The 10,636-nt window shown below is 40.7% G+C and overlaps 1 protein-coding gene across 1 annotated transcript; it reads left to right on the top strand.

Moving 5' to 3' along the window:
• The first annotated feature begins 214 nt into the window (after positions 1-214).
• On the top strand, positions 215-9,703 carry LOC108311971 (60S ribosomal protein L7a-like). Its single transcript, XM_037742401.1, has 2 exons — positions 215-408; positions 9,024-9,703. Exons 1-2 carry the CDS (start codon positions 215-217, stop codon positions 9,637-9,639), a joined length of 810 nt encoding a protein of 269 aa, XP_037598329.1. The 3' UTR covers positions 9,640-9,703.
• Positions 9,704-10,636: the final 933 nt, after the last annotated feature.

Here is a 10,636-nt window from a genome sequence, read left to right as displayed (position 1 = left end):
GAACTCGCCCGGGCCGCAGCCGCAGTGCGATCTACGCGCTAGACTGCAGTCATGTGACCCGCCGGAGTCCGTGTTGTCGCTTCTGGCTCCTTAAGCCGAAAACGGATTACACGAACGAATCCCCCCGCCCAGGGACTACGTATCCCAGAATGCCAACTCGACCTCGCGTTCTAAACGCCCGCCTGTCACAGGAGGATGGACTACAAATCCCAGCATGCTTTGCGCTTCCAGCGCTGATCGCGGAACGTGCGGCCCTAGGCCTATGCGGAAGTGGATTGATCCCCCTCAGCCCGTGGAGAAAGATTGGAGGCGGGATGCGACTTTCCGTGGGGGTGTCAGCTCCGGCCCGTGCCGGAAAAAGGAACCAAGACCAGCATCGCTCTCTGCTCCTTCCCCACCCACATCCCGGTCATGAAGAGATGGGAACAAAAGGACCCTTATAATCTAGTCCAACTCCCTAATTTTACGTATGAGGGAGTTGATCCACGGAAATTAAAGTTTGCCAAAAGTCATGTGTAGCTGCTGAGCAGGAGAATCACAAATGTTGATGTTTAATGCCACTTTGGTTAATGTCCTGTTCCTTAAAAGAACCAGATGATATTAATCCAAACTTGATTTCAATAAATTTTCTCTGAATTCTCTTTTATTTATACTCTTCTGTTAGCAGCTCTATTAAGATGAGTAAATTGGCAGGTTTCCTCTTAAAAAAAAATAAAGTTACAAGGCCTTCAATGTGACTGACTGGAGTGTTAAAACATCTGTGAATTTCAGTTGTGTGCCAGGGCATTCTAGTTTTACACAGTTTATAATTATGGGATAACTTTTTAAGCAAAATAAAGGTAAAAAGAGGTGAAGAATCGCTTTCTGGGTTTTAACAACAAAAACATTGTTTAATTATCAACAAAAATTTTTCCCGAAAAAGTAGATCTGCATCTCACTACACAATTAAAATAAAGCTCTTCCAACCCACTGCAATTCGCCCCCCTAGCTTCAGTTGTGACTGCAATGACCGTTTGCACTAATACTTGTTTGTCACTCTTTGTGTGTGTCTATCGCTAAGTACTGAGAGAGCAAAAATATACTCCCTGCCCTTGAAGAGCTTCTGTTTTAGTAAAGGATGGGGAAGTGGAGTGTGGTAAGTGCCGTGGGAGCTCAGAACCCAGAGCAGCTAAACGCTCAGGTGTTTACTGTGAGCCAGAATACCCTACCCAAATTCCACCACTCTAACATCTTGGACAAGTTACTTGCCTTTCTGAGCCTTAATTGCCCCACCTATGAAACGAGGAGGAGAGAATAATACTGCCTAACTTGAAGCGATTTTTTAAAAATGTCCTTAGAGTTTATTTTATGCCAGTCACAGTATAAAGCACTTCAGCTGTTGTGATTTTCTTAATCCTCACAGCTACCCTAAAGAGGCTGGTTCTGCAGCTGATCCATTTTAGCAATGAAAGATTATACAAATCAAACTTCTAGTAGCTACAAGTGGTAGAGACTAGATTTAAACCGAGGTCTACCTGCTTCCTTAAAGGTTTTTTTTCTTAATTAAATAAAATGCACATAAAAAACACTAGTATATGTTAAGGCCCAAAATATTAGCTATCATTATTTTGTTTTATACATATGTATTATTAGTAAACATATGTAGAAGCTGTTACCATTAAAACAATTCTAATAAATTCAAAAGCATGAGATTATAGTACCTATTAGTCATTATGTTGTCTGAATTTATAAAGTCCCAGAAGGTCAGTACTATTATTTGTTAGGAGGTAGGAGGAATTTGAGAAATATTTACATTGAAAAGCGGTTCTCAAATTCAAATATGAGCATTACTGATCTTTGTAGAGAAAGAAGGAAAGAAAAAAACCAAAAGCTATAAAATTATCCCTGGCTTTCAGAAATTTAACATAATTTTGGAAACAAGCTTTCTAAAAATGAATCAATTTAGTATTAGTAATGTGTCACTATGGCAAACACATGATGTAGACACTGATTGCTTTAGTAATTTAGATGTTAAAAATAGGGATGTTTTGTCTCAGAGATAATGACAGCTCCAGGATTTACAGGTAGGATGAAATTAGGTGCAGCAATCTGTGGAAATGTAGGTAAGAAACAGAAGAATGGCCTCTAAGAGATAAACACTGAAACCACATTTCAGTTTTCTGCATTCAGGAGAATAACCTAACCCATGTGTTAAGTATGCAGGGGGTGGTTGGGCATGGTGGCTCAAGCCTGTAATCCCAGCACTTTGGGAGGCCGAGGCAGGCAGATCACGAGGTCAGGAATTTGAGACCAGCCTGACCAACGTGGTGAAACCCCATCTCCACTAAAAATACAAAATTTAACCAGGTGTCGTGGTGCACGCCTGAAATCCCAGCTACTCAGGAGGCTGAGACAGCAGAATCACTTGGAACCGGGAGGTGGAGGTTGCGGTGAGCCAAGATCACACTACTGCACGCCGTCCTAGCAGACAGAGTAAGTCTCCATCTCAAATAATAATAATAATTAATAAAATAAAAAATAAATATGTAGGGATGGAAGTTCAAATGGCAGAATGGTGTTCAAGGAAGCGGAATACAGCAAGAACACAGACCAGACATCCACAATAAGCAGTTGGCAGCAAGCAGACTGGCTGGAGTAAAGAATTTACATGGGGTAAGTGATAGGGAGGTGAGAGAAGGCAAGGTTTATTACCAGGTTGGGGCCCCACTATAGAAAGTCTTAACTACTTAACGAGTTTGGCTTTGTTCTTCAGGTAGTGGGAAACCATTTGAGACTTTGGAAGAGGTCAGTGCTATATTAAAATGATTATTTTAAGACTTCAGTCTAGTAGTGATGTTTTGTACAGACTAAGAAGAAAAGACAAGGAGAACAGGTGCTAACCTGTCCTGAAAAAGGCTTAGCCTAAGGTAGCAGCAGAATGAATAAAGGGATTTAATTTTTTATTAACATAAACTAAATCAGTTGTTGTGATGTGAAACTACTAATTCTGTTTCTTGGTATTTGGTAGGACACTAACCAGGTGGTACTTATAAGATAATATGGCCGGGCATGGTGTCTCATGCCTGTAATCCCAGCACTTTAGGAGCCCGAGGCAGGTGGATCACGAGGTCAAGAGTTCTAGACCAGCCTGACCAACATGGTAAAACCCAGTCTCTACTAAAAATACAAAAATTAGCCAAGAGTGGTGGTGAGGGCCTACAATCCCAGCTACTCAGGAAGCTTAGGCAGGAGAATTGCTTGAACCCAGAAGGCGGAGGTTGCAGTGAGCTGATGTCGCACCATTGTACTCCAGCCTGGGTAACAGAGCAAGACTCCGTTTCAAAAAAATAAGCTGGTGCTTGTTTATCTATTTAATATATTCTGTATGCTCGTTATCCGCGATTGTAAGCATGGCTACAACAGAAACCCAGCCTTGTGTACTTTTTATCCTTTGAAAAACAACTTTTCTGCAATACCTAGTTTTAACCTGCAGATGGCAATAGAACTTAAAGGAAAAATCTTCAGTGACCAGTACACTCTAACTGGATGTTATTTGTTTTTATTATGTGATTTTTTGATACATCCAAAAGAATATATAACCTACCTCGAATTCTATAGTACAATAACGATAACCGGGCGCATTAGCTCACGCCTGAAATCTCAGCTACTTGGAAGGCTGAAGCTGGAAGATCACTTGAGGCCAGGAGCTCCAGACTAGCCTGAGCAACTTAAGGTGACTGTTTCTACACATACATACGTACGTACGTACATACATACATACATACATACATACATAAAATGAGCCACACACTCAAGAGCCCACAGTCTAATCTCAGAAATAGAATTTAATCAAGATGTGCCCAGGCACAGTGGCTCACACTTGTAATCCCAGTACTTTGGTAGGCCGAGGCAGTTAGATCATTTGAGATCAGGAGTTTGAGACAAGCCTGGCCAACACGGTGAAACCCCGCCTCTACTAAAAATACAAAAAGTAGCCAGACATGGTGACGCAAGCCTGTAATCCCAGGGAGGGAGGCTGAGGCAGGAGAATATCACTTGAGCCCAGAAAGCAGAGGTTGCAGTGAGCTGCGATTGTGCCACTGCACTCTAGCCTGGTGACAGAAAGAGACTCTCTCAAAAAAAAAAAAGAAAAGAAAAGGACTCAAATGTTTAAAGCCTTCTCCTCGCCCCACTTTTCTTCCAACTCTTTCTTCTTTGCAGACATAAATACTATACTGAATTCAATGTTATCTTTCCTTCATTTTATTCATATAACTATGGATATACCTAAATAATATGTTTTATTTTGCTTGTTTTCAAGCTTTATATAAATGATATCATACTGAATATATGCTTACTTGACTTGATTTTTTCATTCAACATTGTGTTTCTGTGATTCATCCATTTTAATGGGTATAAAAACCAAATTTATTTATTTATTTTTTTTAAATTATACTTTAAGTTCTTGAATACATGTGCAGAACATGCAGGTTTGTTATATAGGTATACATGTGCCATGATGGCTTGCTGGACGCATCAACCTGTCACCTACATTAGGTATTTTTCCTAATGCTGACCCTCCCTTAGCCAACACATATGTTAAATATGCAGCGGGTGGCCAGATGTGGTGGCTCACGCCTGTAATCCCAGCACTTTGGGAGGCTGAGGCAGGCAGATCCCCCCACCTGACAGGCCCCAGTGTGCAATGTTCCCCTCCCTGAGTCCACGTGTTCTCATTGTTCAACTCCCACTTATGAGTGAGAACATGCGGTATAAACACCAAATTAATTAAGAGGAGAAAAATACAACTTGGCTTTGTGGGTAACTAAGTGGAAGAAGAGATTGGTCAGTCCAAACACAGGACTAATCGGAGGCCTCTGACCTAGTTCTTACACTTTTTAGTTAAATTTTGGCACTGTTAACTTCTCTACCTTTTAATCGCACCCAGAGTGTCTGAATCTTGGTACCATTGACAGTTTGGGCTGGGTAATTCTTGTGAGGGCTGTTCTGTGCATTGCAAGATGTTTAGCAACATCACTGGCCTCTACCCCCTGTATACCTAGAGCAAATCCCTGCCCCTTGTAAAAGCCAAAAATATCTCCTAACATTGATTGCCAAGCAACCTCTGGAGTTTGGGAAAGGAGATTTTTCTTCCATAACTCTTTTGCTCAAAAACTTAAAAGTTGACATACATAATCTAATCAACCAGCCATTATATAATTATATCAACTAATTCTATCATGCATAAGTAATATATCAAGGCTCTTTTTACCTTGCCCTGTTTTCCCTAGATCTAATTACCAGAACATCTCTCATTACTGCCTAGTTTGGATTCTTTATTATTAGATTTAAAAATACCCAATTGCTGCTGTTGACATACAATATTAACTTGTATGACAGTCTGAACTGACCTTTCCTTCATAACCAATTTATGTCCTTTTCTTTCAAAATTACTCATTCAACAAATGTGACCCTTGTGATTCTGACAATTTCATCTAAATTTACATTTTATCAGTTTTCACATGGCTTTACTTCTACAGAATTGTGATTACTACATGATTCTTCCTATATTTTTCTTGTATGTATGTTTGGGGGGTTATATGTTTTTATACCGTCTTCTCTATTCACTGAAAATCTAATCAAAGCTGCAATCATGTAGTAAAGTCTTGTGTAAATTGCCTGTTTCCCAAGACATACCAAGTTGGAGAGGTTTAAATAAAGAGATATGAGTAACAATTTTTTAAAACTACAAGGAAAATAATGTATATCTTTTTCCTTGTTTCCCACCAACCCTATAGCAAAATAGTTAAACCAGAACTATATAACTAGATATATGTTGGTAATTAAGTAGAAAAATTACATAATGAGGTGAGAGAGTTCCAAAAATACGGAAATATGGACTGATATGGATTTTGTTTCCTAATTCATAGGAAAAATGTTACAAAGGCATGAAAATTAGACCTCAGTTTTTACTTTAAAAACACTGTTAGTCAAAACAAAATGATGCAAAATAAGGACTCACAATTGTTATGGTTATACAGAGTAATCTGGAGTGATTTTATAAAATATGGTCTCCAGGTGAAATAAGTCTTTATTCACAGAAATAAGGAGAGCTGCAGGTGACAACCGGATTTATAATATGCATCCATATGGACTAGCAGAGGCGTATGAGGCACAATTGGGGTTGCAGTGATCCACATTAAATTCACGCCATTATGTAGAAAACTGACAGCTATGTATATTATAATTTTATATTTTATCATAAAAAGGCGTCCACATTGCATTTCTCCTTCCATGAGAAAGATCCCAAAGTCAGGGGAGAACTAGAAAAACATGTGTGAACTCAGATTAACCAGGCAAGAGAGAATGCCCTCTTTTTACCAGAGGAGTACTAAATAATCTCCCAGGCTAAAACCAAGGATTTTGATGGCGGGCCGGACTATCCAAGACTCTCCCTGATTTAGATAAGGAAACAAGTATAACCCTGAGAATAGGTGAAACACACTGGTATAGAGCAGGGGTTGACCAAACTTTTTCTGTAAAGGACCAGATATTAAATATTTTCATCATTGTATGCTATACAGTCTGTTTCAGTTTCTCAACTCTGGTTGCAGAATGAAAGCAGCTATAGACCAGCATATAAACAAATGAGCATGCCTATGTTCCAATAAAACTTTATTTGTAGACACTGAAATTTAGATTTTATATAATTTTCACATGTCACAAAATTTTGATTTATTTTATTTCAAGTACTTAAAAATATAAAAATGGATCATGGGTCCAGTTTAGACTGTGGGCGATACGATAGTTTGCTGGCCTCTAATGTGGAGCACTAAACACTTAATTTCTTAGATACTTAATGTTAGGTAAGAGAAGAAATTAGCAATAGAAGAAAATACAGTTTCATTACTTTACAGGATGGTTATTTTATGAGTACTACTTTGAACCAACAGAAAGGGAGGATATAAATCCAGTATAATGGAACGATATTTGTAGTGTGAATTAGTACCATATATTTTCTTGTATACTGGGTTTTGTTTTTCCCCAGTCAGAGTAGATGTAGGCATGCATTTCCTTTGAGAATTGTCACAGTCAGCAATACTAGAAACAACAGATGAAAAAAGATTGGCAGTGGTCAGAGCAGTTCCCACTCCTCACAATTTGCCTGGGTGGAAAGAGGATGACTTGGTGGGAAATCAAAAGAATGGGGTGTTTTCCCTTGGATAGCTGAAAAGGAAGAGGGGGAAGATGGAGCAGCAATCTGTGTAGTCCCTGAGGCTGAGGTCCCTGTGACCAGAGCAAGAACAGACAGTTGTTGTGACATTATACAAACTTCACACCACCCCAAACCCCAGAAATCATATGCAATCCCCAGGCTGGAGAGAGATTCTAAATTCTGATATGATGCTGAAATGAGTGGAGAATTCTATTTCGCTGAGCCCCTAAAATGGAGCCTTGAAATTCAATTAGAAAACAGAGTTACAGCTATTTCACATGTAAATTGTCATAAGACCCAGACCCACTTAACTTACATAGTACAAATATCAGTTACCTGAATGCTCTCAAGCCTTGAAGTTGGTGGGGAAACCATGTTTCCATCACATCTACAGGGGAAATCTAACCTCATTTGCTGGCACCTTCCAGGATCTTTGGAAGTAATGTTTTTCTATTATTTGCTGCTTGTACTAAATTATTGTGATTTCCCTCAAGTCTAGCCTCTTTTGACTGTTCTTTTTCTCCACTCCACATCATTCCCAAGGCAGAACACAGCCTCTTTCCCTGTTGTCAGATTTCACAGGTACGAGGCATCTCTGCACAGTAGATTCTCGCTGAAGATTCAGCAATAACCAAAGAAGGCAGGGGAAGAGGAAGAAGAATTTAGGTTGCAGCAAACATCTTAAAACCGACTATTTAAAGATTTTTGCTCTTGAAAGATTCTAGCCCAGAACATCTCCTTGGCTGCCTCTTGCTCAGCTCCGTGGCATCTTGATGCATTCCTTCTTCACATCCTCCTCCCCATTCTTATCTCATTGACTCCTTCCTTTTTCATCCCTTTCCTCTTGGGTTACCTATGGCCATCTGTCATTATCTTCTGCAGCAATCATCCCACTTCTGATCTGGCGAAAGCGTCTCATAGAGTGTGTGTGTGTGTGTGTGTGTGTGTGTGTGTGTGTGTGTGTGTGTGTTAGATAAGAGAGCTATAGAGGATTGGGAAGATGTGGTGATCAAGACTCTCCTGGTAATGTTATGCTCCAAGGTCAGGTTGCCCTCAGTGGCTTGAGCTTCCGCTCTGCTTCTTCCAAACTTCACCCGTGATTTATGTAGATCCCTGTACAGGCTGAAATTATGTTCTAAGGCTGGGAACCCCGCAGCCTCTGTGTAAAGCTAACAAAGCCCGGAGCAAATGGATAAGACCCTGCTTCTAGAACAATCTACTTCAAGTCTAATTGTGGCATATGTGACATTAAGCAAGTTGTTTGCTCTCTTTATGTCTCAGTCATCTCATTGGGAAAATTGGAATTAAAAATAATAATACATATCTCAAAGGGCTACCATGGAGATTACATCAATTAATACATAGGAAGCGTTCAGAGAATGCCTGGCTATAGTAAGTAATTTCTAAATGTTAGCACTTATCTAAGTTTACAGAGAAGGCTCTGAGCCAATATGGAGTTGTGACTACAGGGTTTCAGGATCCATTCCCACACTCAGATTTTAACCACAAAGAACTCACAGCATGCCAGGCTGGCTGGCTCATGATGGCTTTAGCCATTGGGACTACCTGAGCAGCTTCTGGATACTGACGCTGGGACTAGCTAGATCACCACATAAAAAAAATCAGGCTCTCTCCTCCACCCAAGATGCTGAAAGGAAAAAAGGCCAAGAGGAAGAAGGTGGCTCCGGCTCCTGCCATTGTGAAGAAGCAGGAGGCCAAGAAAATGGTGAATCCCATTTGAGAAAAGGCCTAAGAATTTTGGCATTGGACAGGACATCCAGCCCAAAAGAGACCTCACCCACATTGTGAAGTGGCCCCACTATGTCAGGTTGCAGTGGCAGAGAACCATCCTCTATAAGTGGTGTAAAGTGCCCCCTGCGAAGAACCAGTTAACCCAGACCCAGGACTGCCAAACAGCTACTCAGCTACTTAAGCTGGCCCATAAGTACAGACCAGAGACAAAGCAAGAGAAGAAGCAGAGGCTATTGGCCAGGGCCAAGAAGAAAGCTGCCGGCAAAGGGGACGTCCCCACTAAGAGACCACCTGTCCTTCGAGCAGGAGTTAACACCATCACCACCTTGGTGGAGAACAAGAAATCTCAGCTGGTGGTGACTGCACATGACATGGATCCCATCGAGCTGGTTGTCTTCTTGCCTGCCTTGTGTCATAAAATGGGGGTCCCTTACTGCATTATCAAGGGGAAGGCAAGACTGGGACGTCTAGTTCGCAGGAAGACCTGCACCACTGTCACCTTCACACAGGTTAACTCAGAAGACAAAGGCGCTTTGGCTAAGCTGGTGAAAGCTATCAGGACCAATTACAATGACAGATGCGATGAGATCTGCCGTCACTGGGGAGGCAGTGTCCTGGGTCCCAAGTCTGTGGCTTGCATCGCCAAGCTCAAAAAGGCAAAAGCTAAAGAACTTGCCTCTAGACTGGGTTAAATGTTCACTGTTGAGTTTTCTGTACATAAAAATAATTAAAATAATACAAATTTTCCTTCAAAAAGGAAGAAATCGGATTTTATTTTGTTGATTGTTGAGTTGATGGAGAAATTCCAAGCCTTTTTAAGTAGAGAAGTAATGTGATCTTTTTTGCATCAAGATAATGGTTTATACTCTGTAGGAGACGGTCTGCATGGGGAAGAAACTGGAAGTAGATTGATCAACTAAGAGAGAGATACCAGTAGATTATGCCAAGGTGATGGAGACACAAATTAAGGTGGCAGCGGCAATGGGGCTGATGAAGACAGTTTGTCATTTAGAAGGTAGGATCAGCAGAACTTATTGACTAACTGGAAATGCAGGCTGAGGAGGAGGAATGTTTTCTGATAATCCCAATATTTGGGAGTGGGTAAGAGTAAATGGTGGTTTTGCCAACTCACTAGGTTCTTTTGAAGGCAAGCCTTTCCTCCCAAGGGGAGAGAAGAGAAAGAGAAGAGACTATAGTAAGTTTAGTCTGAGCTAGCAGGCCGTTGGGCAAACATGTCTGGAGTTACAGTGGGAAGTAATAGCTGGAATGAAATAGCTGGGAGTTGTTAAACACTAACATTCAACGGACCAACAAGGAAAGAATACTCCATAAAGTACAGATAGAAAACTTGGAGGATACCCAGAGAACTAAGAGGGACGGGTTTTATAAAAGCCTGTCGAAGAAGAAGTTTCAAGAAAGAAGGAGCAGCCTGAGAATTCAATGAGAAACTGCCGTGAGGAGTCTTGTGGCATCATTGTGAGCAGCTGCAGTTGCAGTAAAGACACCAGAAGCACTTCATAGAGGAGTTCATGGAAAGAGAGACCATGGGACCAGTGAGTGTGGACTGTCTGCTTCTTAAAAAAAATAAGCATAGTTGAAATGGAGAGAAATAGGAAACTTGCTAGAGGCAGGGATAAGAGAGGTTTTAATTTTCTAGGTTTTAATACACTTGGGCTTGTTTTAGAGTGA

This window comes from Cebus imitator, unplaced genomic scaffold (assembly GCF_001604975.1).
Source record: "Cebus imitator isolate Cc_AM_T3 unplaced genomic scaffold, Cebus_imitator-1.0 Scaffold120, whole genome shotgun sequence".
Taxonomy (NCBI): domain Eukaryota; kingdom Metazoa; phylum Chordata; class Mammalia; order Primates; family Cebidae; genus Cebus; species Cebus imitator.
This window is presented reverse-complemented; position numbering and strand designations above follow the sequence as displayed.

Excerpts from the sequence above, each read along its gene's own strand:
- LOC108311971 (XM_037742401.1), top strand. The coding sequence starts at position 215 with ATGCTTTGCGCTTCCAGCGCTGATCGCGGAACGTGCGGCCCTAGGCCT. Across the intron at positions 409-9,023 it reads CCTTCCCCACCCACATCCCG|GTTGCAGTGGCAGAGAACCA; the intron begins GTCATGAAGAGA and ends CCACTATGTCAG.